At 27.7% G+C, this 16,921-nt stretch overlaps 1 protein-coding gene across 1 annotated transcript in view; it reads left to right on the top strand.

The window, feature by feature from the left end:
- Nucleotides 1-16,921, top strand: part of LOC105844953 (uncharacterized) — a 117,037-nt gene that overhangs the window by 26,792 nt on the left and 73,324 nt on the right. Inside the window, exon 6 of the mRNA XM_065792041.1 lies at nucleotides 2,335-2,380. Coding sequence (XP_065648113.1) covers nucleotides 2,335-2,380 — 46 coding nt within the window. The remainder of the gene's footprint in view (nucleotides 1-2,334; nucleotides 2,381-16,921) is intronic.

Raw genomic sequence — 16,921 nt, 5'->3', positions numbered from 1 at the left:
TATAATTCTTTCTAAATTTTTTGTACAACTATAACCTACTTTAATGGTATTTCTGTTAAAAATCTTATGTAATTTATTAGAGGGAGGAAAATGTTTGTCTACTAATTTTAGAAAAATTTCTTTAAGAACATTGAGCACTCCATTTGTAAAATACACTAACATAATTTACATATATATATATATATATATATATATATATATATATATATATATATATATATATATATATATATATATATATATATATATATATATATATATATATATATATATATATATATATATATATATATATATATAAATATATATATTTATAAATATATTTATATATATATATATATAATATATATATATATATATATATATATATTTATATAAATATATATATTTATAAATATATATATATATATATATATATATATATATATATATATATATATATATATATATATATTTGAATCTTTAATTAACAATCACTTAATTTCTCATCTTGAATCTAATAACTTACTTTCTGACCATCAATATGGATTCAGTTCTAGTTTATTTTTATTTATTTTTTTATAAAAAGGAAAATAACTATAATTAAACTTTTTAAAGTCAAAAAAATTTACTGGCAAAAAAAATGTTGAGAAGGTAACTAAAACTGTTTAAAAAATATATATGTATATTGTATAATAATATATAATGTAAAAATAATATAATTATATAATTATTATAATATAATTAAAGATGATCTAAGCTACTGACCTATAACTTACTAAACCTAACGAATGTGCATAAAGTTAAGTTTTAAAATTGCTTCATTTTTTTCAAGTGTAATAACTTCTTTTGTTAATTCCTTTTTGTTAATTTAAATATAATTTTATGTAAAAATTTGTAAAACATTTTTTTAGATATACAAAAAAACATTTAACAATTAATTTCATAAAAAATTGCAATAACTTGAAACTCTTGGGTTGTAAACATTCTAATGAAAGAATATTTTTTAAAAATCATCACAAAATAAATAGATACTATTACTAACATTTATTATAAACATGAAAAAAAAAATGTTATTATTTTCTTTCAAGTCAGTCTCAATTTTAAACAAAAAGTCTCAATGATGCATTTTGTGACTGGAAACAAAGCAGACAGTTAGATTAGAGAAAATGTTTTGGTAATTTTCAGTTTTAAAGCGTTGATATTTGTAGAACAAAACTAAATATATAAATCTTTTTTAAGAATAAGAGAACAGTTGCAGTAAAAGGACACAACTTATACTTATGAGATGAGCAAAGGCTCAAGCTTAGCATTTAGAACAGGTCCAACAACAACTCATTTGTTGGACCTTTGAAATTCATTTATGGACATTTACAATTCATTATTGACCTAAAAGAAAGAGGGCCTCTTTAGAAGACGCCCAAATATAACAGTATTCAATACAAGTATTACAAATGTCATACAAGGATAAATAAGAATGGAATCAGAAGTAAAAATATGACATGCACAATAATTAGTAGATTAGCATATAAGTAATTAACAGATCAGCAGGTTAATATTTAACAGATCAGCAGGTTAATATTTAACAGAATGATGCTAACTTTGCAATTGATTTTATATATGGTTTCAATAAGAGGACATTAGCCAATGATAATCCACAAAAAAAACAATGTAGAAGGCTCAGTTGGACTTATGCTATTCATCAAAATAGGATTATCAACAGCATTGCAATAATTGTTAGCAGTAAATAACTGAGTCATGTTTGGGTTAATATCCAGCCACTGCAAGCTGTCACAGCAAAAAAGAACATATAAAAGTTGTTTCTAAATGATGACTTTTTGTCATCGTTTAGAATGATCAGAGTGCCAGACTATTTGAAAGCCTTTGAGATTAAAAGCTATATCCCCTGCCTCATCGCAGCAAGAGAAATAGCCCTTGTTTAGCAGCTTCCATACAATGCAAGAAATCTTTACAATCCTTGTCCAACAGCCTCCATATCATGAAATCATCTTCGATTGTTATGCACAGAATCTTTATTTTTTTTAAACATGTGTTTAAAAATTAACTACTTTTAAATTTTTGATTTTAATTTTTGAGCTGATATTTATATATGATATTATTTGCTATATATGTATTATGCTATTAAATTTTTATGTATGGTTTGGGGCACAAATAATATTAAATTAATTTTGTTTTTATGCCATGTGGTTTACATTGCAACAAGTATTTTTTTTGCAACAAATAAACATTTATTAGATTTATATATTGTTTTAGTAAAATTCAGGACAAACTATTTTGAATTCCATTTGAAAATTTTGCATTTTGTTTTAGAATGAATTTTTTTTCCTAATTTAGCCTGTTCCTGTTGCTGAGTATAATGATGTACCTCAACGCTTTGAAGGTATTTATACATAGTTATTTATTTATAATATTTATTTACTTTTCTAATACTTAGCAATATTTTTTTTTTTCAAAAGTTTATGAATTGTTTTTTTCAAAAGTTTTTTTTTCAAAAGTTTATTAACATTTTCAACAACAAAAAAAAAATTGTGCATTTTTGTTTGAAAGTTATTGTTACAAAAATTTTGTGATCAAGTTAGCTCTAAATAGATCCATAAAATGTATATAAATATGCTTATATAAATACACATTCTAAAGTACTTACCTGTAAAACTACTAGTAATTATTACCTGCAAAATGGATCTTTGTGAAATTTAAGTTATATTAAATAAAAAAACAGAAAGAATATGCCATGATATAAGTTTAGTTAAATTATTTTGGCCTTAAAAAATAACAAAAAACTTTTTTATGTAAGGTTATGCAGTTATGTGTCTTTAAAATTCCATGAGCTCATGGAGTACATCAGTATTTCATCTCCTTGGGCTCATGGAGATGAAATCTAAGTTTAATTTTCAGTAAGAATAATTTTTCCAAACTTAATCATCATTGAAGCTCCATCAGTTACAGAACAAACAACACAATCTGCCAAATCTGCTTCTCTCTCTGAGACAAAAACTGCTTCTCTCTCTGAGACCATTTCTGCTGCTTTTTTTGCAGGAGAGATCCAGATATGTATAACTCTAAGATTCTAATGTTTTTTTTTCTGGTGAATGTTAATGTTAAGATATATTTTGTTTTTCAAAAAAGTTTATTCATCCAGTATAATGGAAAAGTGTTTACCATTCAACAGCTATGAACTTAGTTGATCTTTTGGCTCGTTTTGCAGAGTTTTTTTACCAATTAAACAGCTTGGTTGTGGTTTTTTTGAAAAATGATAAGATTTTCTGTCATTGCTTACTGGATGAATGTACTTTTTGTTAAATAATTAGAACTTAATCCATCCAGAGCTTTCAGTTTTGAGAAAACTTCTTTGATTGACTTTTAAAAATTATATGAAAGTTTCAGTGCTGGTATTTGTTCTTTGGATTTTTTATTCCTTGTTTTTTTTTTTTTTTTTAATTTTTTGCTTTGTTAATTTAATTTAATCTCCCCAAGGCCAAGAAGGCCACTACAAATGAGGAGGCTACTTAATAAATTTTGATCAAGGTGGTACCACATTCCTGTTTTACATCCTGTGAACTGAGCTATGTTTCCATATATCTTGCACACACTTTCAGATAGGTTTTTTCATAATGTTTCTTGTTTTTAATTAAAAGTAAATTATTCAGTTTAATTTAAAATCTCATTGTGTTGAAATATAATTGTTTAGGTGTGAAAAGTTTAGTTATAAATGAAAAGAAACTTTTTTTTACTAATTATAGCAGTTTACCAGTATAATTTACTGAACAGTTAGTAAAAGTAATTAAAGTGATAAGTTTCTTTGAAATGAAAATATTCCTAAAATGGGCTAAAATGTGTTGTTAAAGTTGTTCACATTTTTAAAGTTTTAAACACTTTTAAAGTTTTCCATATCTAATAGATATTTCAGTACAGTTATAATGGCCTTAAAAAGACTGAGCTCTTAAAAAGACAGTGCTCTTAAAAGAACAGTGCTATTAAACGAACAGTACCCTTAAAAAGTTATTTCCCTTAAAAAGTCAGAGCTCTTAAAAAAACAGTATGCTTAAAAAGACAGTGCTCTTAAAAAGATGATGCCCTTAAAACAACATTTACTTAAAAAAGAGAGAGCTCGTAAATAGACCAGTATAAAGAAAAACATGTATATTGCCTGTAACTATTGTTAAATTGCATTAAATTAAAATTTTGTATTCCAACATAAAGATAGACCTTAATTTTTAAAATAAAACTTTTAGAAAAAAGTTATAGTGCAGCAACTTATAAATATTTTAAATTTTAAATTCCTGAAGATCCAAAAAAAGCTACAAATTAGGTCCTTATTAGAATAGTAATTGTTTTTGACCTGTTGGATTCAAAATATAGTTTTGGTTGCTTAAAAAACCCTCTTAAAATGTTAATATATATATTTTTTTAATAGCATTATCTGAGGATTTCTGATTTTTTATGATTTTTTATATTTTTTATAGATGGTTATGTTGTTTTTTTTAAATCAAAGTTGTAAAGCCCGAGAGCAAAAATACCCCAAAGATTACATTCTAGCTCCAATATGGAAGTAATCAGATAATAAAGTTTTTTTTTTCAAGGCCATTTACCTGCCCTAGGCTGATAAGGCCACTACAATTGAGGAGGCTACTATATTGAGCATGGATCTACTATATTGAACTGTCAATGCCAACCTAGCTAACCCAAGAATGTCACTTATATGGGGTGATAGCATAGAAATCAAGTTTCCCTGTGATGCAAATTTTGAAATCTTTTAATTTTGTCCACGGAAAATAATTTAATTTGGATTTTCAAATTAAGGGAAATTTTGACTTTATAGTGCAACAATAAAAACACCTGTAAAATGAGAATCACTTTATATAATTTGTTAAAAATTGGTTCAAATGTAGCATATAACTGCACAAAAATCTGGATAAAATTTCAATCTGATTAACTTGTTCAAGTTTTATATTAGTTTTAATTTATATTTGTTAGTTTTTTGCTACTTTGACCTCAAATTCATTTTATAGACCAAAATATTGATTTGCTATTTAAAGTGTGGTTTGACTTGGCTCGTGCACTGACTAAAAATATCAGCATTTACTAAGGTATAAACTACTGTCAAAATGCATGAAAATACTAAAAAATGAAAAGCTTTTATAAAGATAACAAAACATAAAAAAAAAGATAAGATAACTAAAATAAATGACAGATAAAAAGTTTTTTTTTTATGTTTTACGCAAATATAACATAATTAATTCGTTTCATTGCAAGTTTGATTTTTGTTTTTTTGTTGTTGTTATTTTCGGTTTACTTAACCAGCTAATTTATTTTACCGAAAGTATAAACAACAAATAAACAACAGGAAACAGGAAAATCTAATGAAAGGGAGTCCTTCAAAGAGTAGTAAAAATCAAATGTAGGAATTCATCTAATGAAATCTTATCTAAGTTGTCAATAAGTGTCATTAATTTAAATAATAGTTTCCTTTAAAGGAAAGAATTATGTAAGAATTATTTCCTTGTAATTTATGTAAATTATGTAATTATTTCTTTGATTTTAACCATTTGTAATTAATAATATTTTTAGGTATGTTAATGGATTGTTATCCAATATAAATTCAGATTAAATTTTGTAAAAGGATTAGTTTAATCTAATAAAGTTGAATTTAGTGAATGCCAAATCAAGCAAATATTCACAATAAAAATCGAAAATTTGTGTGCTTGCTCTGTTTGAAAAAATTAAGACAGCTTACTGTTTTCCAAACAGATCAAATATGCCAACTGTATGTGACAAAGATCAATATCAGTGATTCTCAGGTACCACAAGAGTTCTGCGAATTGTGTAGAACAATTTTGCTCAGGAAACAAGAAGGGAAAGAGGTTATACTCCCTTCTTTGTTTAATTTTAATTTAACACAAGTTAGAACTGAAACTAGAGACTCGATGCGGTATTGCCTAATCTGCCAAATTATTTGTTCAAAGCTACAAATAAAACATCCTCTTGCCCTTTAGGAAAAGGTTTGCTCCTCCAATGCTCTCATATAAAGTTCAGGGAAAACTTTCAATCTTTAGCAGCAAAAGATGCCTGACCAGTTGAACAAATTGCATCTTGAGTTATTTCCGATAAAGAATTGTTCCCTGAAGGAACTATTCGACTTGCTAAAGCATCTGGCGGGCCTCCATTTACAATTACCACAGGTAAATATTTATACTTAAATAATTTTTACATATATATTCAAAAAAAATCTATAAAAAAAGAGACAAGATAGGTTTCAGGAAGTATATTTTTAACAAGTTTCTAATCACTTTAAAAACAAATATAAAATATAAAATTTAATATAAAGATAAAGGTTTTTTTTTCTTTCTTTTAACAGAGACATTTTTTTGTTTATTTTACCAACTGATAGTCCTTTTGCCAGATTTTGAATTTTTTTTAGCACTTTTTTTGCATTTTGGCAGTAGTTTATACTTTAGGAAATGTTGAGATATTTAAGCTATGCATAAACCAATTCAAACCACGCTTCAAATAGCAAATCAATATTTTTGTCTATAGTATGAAAATATGTAGAAAGAAAGAAATTATGATATTAAAAATTGTTGATATTACAAAGTAGAACATTCATGTGACCTTTATTTTGAAAATAGTGATTGAATATCACTAATTTCAAAATAAAGGTTTAGTAAGGATACAGTAATCAGTAACATTTTGAGATCTAAGTAGCAAAAACTAACAAAATATAAACTAAAACTGCTTTACATCCTTTACCAGTAAAGCAATTCGACTGAATTTTTATTCAGAGTTTGGTGTGGTCATATGCTAGATTTTATTTTGGTGTGGCCATATGCTAGATTTTATTTTGGTGTGGCAATATGCTAGATTTTATTTTGGTGTGGCCATATGCTAGATTTGCACTTATTTTTATCAAATTATATGTAATGGTTCTCATTCTCCAGGTGTTTTTATTGTCACAAATATCACTCAAGGCAAAATTTCACATAAATTGAACATTCAAGTTAAGTTATTTTCTGTGGACAAAATTAAAAAATTTCAAAATTTGCATCATAGGGTACCTTGATGTGTACGTTATCATGTACACATCAAGGTACGTATCATATAAGTGGTGTTTTTGGGTCAGCTAGGTTGGCATTATCAGGATCCGTTCTGACCATGTGTGATTACAACTCTCTCTTAACTCTTTAACTTCAATACATGAACTTTGTTGGTCAAGGCTACTGTGTGGTACTACCAGGATTGTGGTGAGGATTGAATTAAGAACTTCTTGCCTATAAGTGCTCTACCACTACACTACTACCACATTTTAATTTACACTCTCATACTAAATTTATGTTCATCAACAGTTTTTAAATTTTATCTAATTAACTTTAAGCATTTAAATGTTATGATTATGTAAAATTTCTATGCTCATTTCGAGGGAAAATGGAAACTTTACAAAGTCAAACTTTCAAACACTTAAAGATATTTGTATCAAATTTAAAACCTGTTGATGAATTCTAGTCAGATATTAAGTTTAAATATTTTATTGACTCATTGCCTTTGCATTTAGACTAGAGAGTAAATCTTTTTGAAGTAAAAAAAATTTAACCTAAAATGTTCAGCAGTTAAAAGCATATAAAAAAAATATGTTCTCTTAAATAAGTTCATTTAAAAATCTTGCAACAGTCCACAATATATTTGGATATGAAGGAAAAATTGTTCTGTTCCAGTATGAGTAATGTTGCAACAAAATCACTAAAAGAGACCTTTTGATAGAAGAAGTAGATATAAATACAAGCAATGACTGAAATGACAATGATATTGATCAGTTTAATGAAAATTTTAATATAGATGTAAAAGTTTATTTGAAAAAAGTTTATCAATAAAGTGAAATTTTTTATTTGAAAAATTCAAATAGCATTGGAAACTTTAAAGATACAAATTATTGATTTTGATTAGACAGTTCTATCAACTCATTGTTGAAGATGTTTAAAACAAAAATTTCCGTTAAAGATTTCAGTACCTTTTTCTATTTTTATAATCTTCTTCTTCACTTACAACACAACTCTTTATCAAGTTTATTTATTTTGTGTCGTCTGAACATAAATATACTAATATAAGTATAATAATTTCATTTATGTTTGTAATAACAAAACAGCTGTAATAACATACAGATATAATTGATAATAATAATAATCAAATTTTAAAATAATTGAAACTTTTGTGTGAATTTATGTTATTGCACAAATATATTATACACAGAAAAAAACACATAATCTTTTAGTGCAATACTGTGTTTACAAGTCCCTGTGTAGTGAGATATAATAAGAATAAAAAGTTCAAAAAGTTCTCAACCAAGAGGTAATCCACTGTTATTTAGAGCAAGTAGTGGGAGCCCTCTTATCAATTATAAAATGATATTTTATATTTGATTGAGCAAAAGATCAACCAGTTCAACTACAATAGCAGCTGAACCAAATGAATTGATCATCATTGAGTTTGACTCGAATGAGCACTGCAATGGTCTCTTATCTAATGCAAAGCAACTTGCCTCAATAGACAAATTAAAATCTGTCTACATTCGCCCAGACCGCACACCTCTCGAACAAGAAACATTCAACAACTTAAACAAAAAGCGTGCTACAGAAAATGCAGAATTATTGGCAAAAGATTTATCCTTTTCGACCCTTTCAATTTGTCATCCGCAGCGAAAAAATCAAATGCATTGACACATCCAAAACAGTCAACATCAATGGAAGAGAGAGGAACCCATTCCTCAAACGGAAATCAGCTGCTGAAGCCATTCAGTCGCTCTCAACATCTCACTAGTTCAACATTTTTTAACAAGGCCAGCTCTTCCATTAAATTATCTCATCTTTCGTGCTTCTACACCAATGCAACCTACCTCAATCCAATAAAACTCACCGAACTGTCCTTACTTGTAAAAAACAATTTTTTTGACATTTTTATCACCGAGACATGGTTCAATTACCAATCAACTCCCTCTCTTCAGAACTACAACCTCTATCGTTCAGACCGTCGCAACCAAATCCGAGGAGGTGTAGGTATATACACAAACAGTAAAATCATCTCAAACCAAATAGAGGAATCCCTACTACACAAAGATTTTATTCGTTACTATTCAGAACAATTATGGGTTGAACTAAAGCTTCTGAATGAAACTTTGCTCCTAGGCTGCATTTATAGACCTCCATCCTCCGGTATCGAAGCCTTCTCAGAGATTTCAAGTGCTATTTTCCAGGCCAAAACTTTAATATCGACTAAAAAATACAATGGTATCATCATTGCTGGTGACTTCAATTTCCCAGAGATTACTTGGACTTCCAATTCAGTCTTTTCCTCTATTAAAATTGGTCTCAGTTCCTCATTTGTCTCTCTTTTTCAAGATTGTCATCTTCACCAAATCGTCACTGTCCCTACTTTCAAACTTGCTAATTGCCCTATGACAAACACTCTTGATCTCATCATATGTGACTCTCCATATCGTGCAATGATATTGATCAGACAAACCGAATGGAGGACCAAATCAAACATTGGTCCTCCATTCGGTTTGTCTGATCAATATCATTGCTCTATCACCTGGCATTACAAACTGGCTTCCAGCATAAAATTATCACATTTCAACAGCTCTAAATTTATATACAATCTTGGTAACCACGAAAAAATCAACAAAGAATTCAATAGGGTTGACTGGTCATCTATTTTTAAAGACTTCAACGTAGAACAATGTTACCAACTTTAGCTCAACAAATACAATGAATGTTGTCTTTAATTCATCCCTCGTATGCTGAACAAATCATCCCCCAAAAACAACCTTGGATGACAAAAGAACTATTATCTCTTATTCGTCTTAAAAAATCGCTTTGGGCTCATAACGTCAGTTCAAAATGGAAAATCACATCCCTGGTTGAGGAATATAGAGAAACTAGAAAGTTTGTTAAAAAATTAAGTCGTTCTTCTCTGAAATCCTTCGACATTGCTCTTGCTAACGATAAGCGTTACCCTAAAAGACTGTTTTCATACATAAATTGTAAACGCTCTGTAATAAATCAGATCTCATCTATGCGAATCACCAGTTCCAGTGAGATCATTAGCGCTGACAAAATTACAATAGCCAACTCACTTAACAATCAATTTCAATCAGTTTTCTTCCCCGTTTTGATCGTAGAACTAACACAATCCTTAATAGTGTATCTTTCGATACTCTGGCCACTCTAATGGAACTCTCAGCACTAGTTATATCTAAATCACTTGGTGTAGATAATGTCAGTTCTCACGTTTTACGCTTTTGTTCTACCTCAATGTCTTCTCCACTTACTCTCATCTTTCAAAAGTCATTTGACAATGGTGAAATTCCAAGCTCATGTAACTAATGCAATGTAATGCTAATGTAAGCAAATGTAACACCTTTATTTAAGAAGGGCTCCAGAATTGACCCATCAAATTACAGACCAATATCCCTCACCTCGATTCCATGTAAAATAATGGAGAAATTAGTTAAAAGGCAATCATGCAGCATCTAAAATCAAACAATCTTTTATCAAATAGTCAACATGGATTTTTAGAGAAAAAAGCATGCATTACAAATCTCCTTGAAACAATGGACTTCTTGACTGGAAATATAGTCAGAAAGCTACCAGTTGACATCGTATTTCTGGATTTTGCTAAAGCTTTTGACAAAGTCCCACATCAACGAATGCTTTACAAATTAAAAATGTATGGAATCTGTTGAGTAGAAAAAGCTTTTCTACTCAACAGGTCTCAACAAGTCATCCTTGGTGACACTCAATCGAATTGGTTACCTGTGACAAGTGGAGTTCCGCAAGGATCAGTCTTGGGTCCAATTTTATTTGTCATTTTTATCAATGATCTGCCGGATGTAATAAGCAAAGAAAGCAGTTGTAAGGTCTACGCTGATGACACTAAAATCCTAAGCGTTGTCAACTCACTTGCTGCTCAACTTCAACTCCAATCAGATATTGACCAAATTTATCATTGGGCTAAAGACTTAAAGAGCTGAACGCAAAGATATGCAAGGTCATGCCCTTGCATATCTTTGCCAAAAAAAATTAACTCCTTTCAAGTACTCAATGGAGGAATTAGGCCCTTATTCAATAACGACTCGAACTACATTGGAAGCAACCACCTCTGAGCGTGACTTGGAAATTCAAATTTCCAATGATCTTAAAGTAGAAACCCAATCCATCATTGCCTCATGTAAAGCAAATCCATCGTTGCCTCATGTAAAGCAAATGCTAGGCATCTTAAAACACACTTTACAATCTCGTGATGCTTCTTATGGAAACAACTCTATTCCACCTACATCCGTCCTTTACTTGAGTTTGCAATTCCAGCTTGGAACCCTCATTTGGTGTAGGATGAATAAACTATTAAATTAATACAGCGCAGAGCCACAAAAATACCAGACAAACTAAAAAAGTTAGACTACAAGTCCAGATGTTTACAACTTGGCCTATCTTCTCTTGTTGAACGTCGTAACTGAGGTGACCTCATTCAAAAATATAAAATTATTAATAACATCGACATAGTCAACTGGCACTTTCCCCTCATCAGAATTCCACCAAGAGCAAATCACAGAAAAAGACTTCACCGTGAAAAGTACAGCAATAATTTAGCTCGTTTCCACTTTTTTAACAATTGCATCGCCAATGCCTGAAACATGTTACCAGATAAAGTAATCGGTTCTCCAACTGTCAATAGTTTTAAAGCGAGCCTCGATAAACTCTAATGTTACTACAGCTCGCAGCTTTCCTTAGTGAAAGTTGCAATATGAGCTTCACAAAAACTTACTGTAATCTGACAATCTATGATTTTTATTTTGTCAATTATTTTTACTTTTGTTGTAACAAATATATACTACTACTACTATTATATAATAAAATAATATAAATTATGTTTATAATAACATAAATTCACACAAAAGTTTCAATTATTTTATAATTTGATTATTATTATAAATTATAACTAGCTGTCATGACCCATATTATATGGGTCGTGGTAAGTCTGTTCCACACCCGACTATTTCTAAACTTGTTTTTAATTTTGTCTCTTTACTTTAATTTGTTTTAGTAAACCGCAAAGTATTAATCTATTTAAAGTTCTTACCTTTTGGTTAACAATTAATTTACTATACTTTAGAATTGTACTTAAGAATTGTATCTTTAACATATAAGACAGTTGCATAACATTTCTTCAGGTGTTTTTGGAAACTTAGGCTATAATAACATTTAACCCTCTCATTAAGATTTATTTAAAAAGCAAATAGGACATTGAAAAATGGGCCAAAGAGACCTAGTTATTTTAAATAAGTTAGCTTTATCTATTTGACATTTTTTATAAAGGCTTTTCTGTAAAAAAAGTCGTGACAAATTCATTCAATTAAGCTATCTAGATTGTACAAAAGGTGATAAAAGTATAAATGGTTTCCATTCACATATAAAAAACGGAAATATAAAAAACAAAGCAAAAATGGCCAATATATCCATTCATAACAATAATTCCAAAGATAAAAAATATAGAAATTTACTTGAGAAACAAAAAACATAATTTTCTTGAGATAAAATAAAAATATAAACTTTAAAAAAAATTACAAAAAAAATATCATATTTAACATGAAAAAGTATCAAAAATACTTATAAAAACAATTTAAATTAAAACATTGTTTTCTTATTATATAGCTTTTAGTAAATGTTATGAAATCAAACTTCATATTAACTTTTTGAATACAATCAACATTCAGAACATTTCTTAAATTCTGCTATGTAGGAACTTTCAAAAATCAGTCATAAGAGAAGGAATTTGATCTAAAAATGGAACAAAATTATTAATTGAATACACATTAGTTTGTTATGTACTCTATTTATTTATTTGAAAACTCAAAAATAAGACTAAACAGATAACAAATAAAAAACTTACTTTGTAAGGCTGTTTTTCTTTTGTGAAAGTTTCATGATTTATTATTGCAAGTTTGGATTAACAACTCTTTTTAAAGAGGCAAGGCTGAAAATAAATGATCGCAATAAGATAAAACTTTGTTTTTACTTGAAAACTGAATCATTTGCTTTTAGTGAATGATTAAATGTAGTCAGTTTCAGTAATGAAACTACCCTATAATCATTTTAAACTAAAAACACTGGCATGAAAGTAAACCAAGTCATCAATTAACAAAAAACAACACAACAATAACATAAAGGAATTAACAAATAACATAACATATTACAGTTAATTTTAAATTACTCAAACCTAAAAGGGACCAAGAAATTAACTTGTTAGAGAATTTTAGAGTTATTGGTAGTATAATCCATAAATAATGGCTCAAATGAAATTTTAAAATTAGTTAAAGTTTTTAAGGGTTATTGAGTTATCTTAACTACAAACAGCACTTACATAAAAGCGCTAACAAAATATAAACCCATCTAGCCTTATATAACACATAATAAAAACACACATTACCACATCATACGACACATAAAAGTTCTTGTCAAAAACTATAAATTAAGAACATTTACAAATACAACATTTGTGAAATTTTCATTCAATGACATACATTGTTATGCATGTTTATCAAATTATCAAACTGACTTGGTTCTGGAACATGCTACATAGAATTGGTTGTATGAAAACCAAGGCTTTTTAAGACTAATAGCAACTTTATCAAAGAGGAATTATAACACCTTACGTGTTTAAAAAAATTTTGATTTACAGAAAGATCAACATGGTTGTTTGTCATGAAATCAGTCATAAATGGTGGAGAAAAAGGAGCTAATACAACTTTTCCTGAATGGCGGCACAAAAATGAGTTTTATTCAAAAACTTCTTTGCACCACAATACTGACAAATATAGTTTAATTCTCAGAGGTAGTTACTCTTTATAGGAACAATATTTCTTGCTATGCGATGCATTTATAATTACTGAGTTCTTGCCTAGCCTGGTATCTTTCATTTCTATGGCAATTTATCTCAACTCACCTAGGCTCATCTCTTTCATTTCGACAACAATTTATCTCAGCTAGCCTAAGCTCATCTCTTTCCTTTTGGTGACGGTATAAATAAGTAAATACAAAACTAATAATAGAAAACCTCAATAAACAATCATATATTTGCTTTAAGTGAAGAAACTTGAAAATATTGAAACTTCTTGAACTATTTTAATTTTTTTTATATATTTAATATTCTGAAGAAAAAAGGTCAATAATACAATGCAGAAAGATTTAAAAGTGTGTATCTATGTATATATATAAAACATTTAAATATTATTATGAAGAAAATATTCTCTATACAAAATAATCCTGAAAATTTGATGAGAGTTAGTATAAAATATATGTTATAACACTTTCTATACTTACCTTTATAATATATATGTTATATAACACTTTCTATACTTACCTAAGGAAAAGCAATAAATTTAAGTTAAACATATTTAATGAAGGAAAATAAAAACTTTTAAATGTTTAGATGGGATTATTAAAAAGTTATTATTAAAAAGGAAGTCTATTTTTTAACAAAACTTATTTATCAACAAAAGCATAATTTGTTAACAAAAAAGAAAAGAAGATATATCTTTAAACAAAATTTACAAAAAGTAACGGTATATAAATAGTTAATGAAGTATATATCTTTTCAATAAAACTTACTTAAAATAATAAATATTGAAAAATTATAGATATTAAAAAACTAAATATATTTTCAACATTTCTTTTAAACACATTCTTTCAGGGTTCGTAGCCAAATATTTATATAAAATTGCCTAAAGAAAGAAAAAATTCCCTGACTTTTCCAGGTTTTCCATGACATTAGCTAAAATTAACTAATTTTCCAGGTTATCCATGAACAGTACAAACCCTGTTCTTTCAACACATTTTATAAATACACTAACTACATACAGATTTAATTTATGTGTTTTATCATGACAGTACACCACATAACTGGCACGGACATAATTCTTGCTCTCAACGAAGCCAAGTCACATTATAGCAAAGTACATCACTTGGCTAGCAAGTTCATCACTTGCTGTAAACTAAGCCAAGTCACAACAGTTTGAAACCATGCAAATGACATAATAACCACTTACAAACTATAAGCACATATTATTATAACCCATCACAAACATATTATGTTACATAGAATCACTTCATATACAAAAGATATCAACACACATCAACTTACAGTACTGTTCAAATTATTACAATAATTGATAAAAAATTTTAAATTAAACTTTACTTGTACTTTTTGTCATTAAAATGCATTATAGTAAATAAGTATTATGATTAATATCATACCTGGGGCATTACTGTGAGATTTTAGTGCCTGCATATTAGATTTGTACTTTGAAAATTTAAAAAATGCATTAGTAATGTTCTTAGTTATGAATATTCAATTTTTTCAATTATTTGCAATTAGGCATGGGTTATTTTGCAAGAAGTTAGGCTACCAGAAATGACTTGATTTGAGGTCCTGAAACCAGACCATCAGCTTTATGTACAAAATCAAAATAGTCTTCAGTGTTTAATTGTTTTATTTATTTACTTTAGTAGCAATGGGTAAAAAAAAGATTCATTTCCCTGTAAAAGGGGTCAGATTAAAGTTCTTTGGGAAAATACAGAGCTTACAGTCTTACTCAATGTCAGATAGCTTTAAAATGTGGGGTGACTCAGAGCGGCGTCCTATGATTCAACTGAATCGTAAATTTCAATTTAGAACTGAATATGAGAAATTTATTACACAACCAAAAATATTAATGAAAAAAATTAGAACCGAAATAATTTCAATCGAATTTTCGATCAAATGTCATAATTGTATTTAGAACCGAAAAAAATTTCGATCTAATTATCAATCGAAATGTCTTAAATAATTTTAGAACAGGAAATATTTTGATCGAAAGTCTCACGACTTTCGATCGATATATATATATGTATATATATACATATATATTATATATATATATACATACATATATATAGATATATATATATATATATATATATATATATATATATATATATATATATATATATATATATATATATAGATATATATATATATATATATATATATACATATATATACATATATATATACATATATATACATATATATATACATATATATATATATATATATATATATATATATATATATATATATATATATATATATATATATATATATATATATATATATATATGTATATATATATATATATATATATATATATATATATATATATATATATATATATATATATATATATATATATATATATATATAAAGCAAAAAATAAATTACTTGCAAAGATAAACTTAGAAGACATCAAAAACAGTATAAGTATGCTCCAATCTGATTTAGACAATGTTATTAACTGGACTAATACATGGCTAATGTGTCTTAATATAGATAAATGTAAAGTTATGCATGTTTGTAAAAACAATTTTATGTTAAACTCTCATTGATTACAATACTAATATGAGACTTCATCTTGCAAAAACTGCCTACGAACAAGATCTTGGTGTTATAATATCATACAATCTTAAATCTTCAGCACAAGCATGTAAAGCTTGTAAAATAATTGGTCTATTGAAACGCTTCTGTCAGTCGTGGTTTTAATCTCTGGAAGAAATTATATACTTGCTACGTACATCCACACTTTGAGTTTGCAGTGCAAACATGGAATCCTCACCTCTAAAAAGATGTAAATCTTCTTGAATTAATTCAACATAGGGTAAAATGAATACCGCATGCAATAAAAGACTAATTATAAACTCAGATGCAAAAGGCTTTAGCTTTCGCTCTCGTCCACGCTCCCCTTAAATGGTTTACAGGAGCAATTTATAGCTCTCGCAAAAAAATAATTTTTTCTCTCAAAAGTATAAATATAATTGTAACTAAAAAGAAAAACACAAATTCG

Source organism: Hydra vulgaris, chromosome 03 (genome assembly GCF_038396675.1).
Source record: "Hydra vulgaris chromosome 03, alternate assembly HydraT2T_AEP".
Lineage (NCBI taxonomy): Eukaryota > Metazoa > Cnidaria > Hydrozoa > Anthoathecata > Hydridae > Hydra > Hydra vulgaris.
This window is presented reverse-complemented; position numbering and strand designations above follow the sequence as displayed.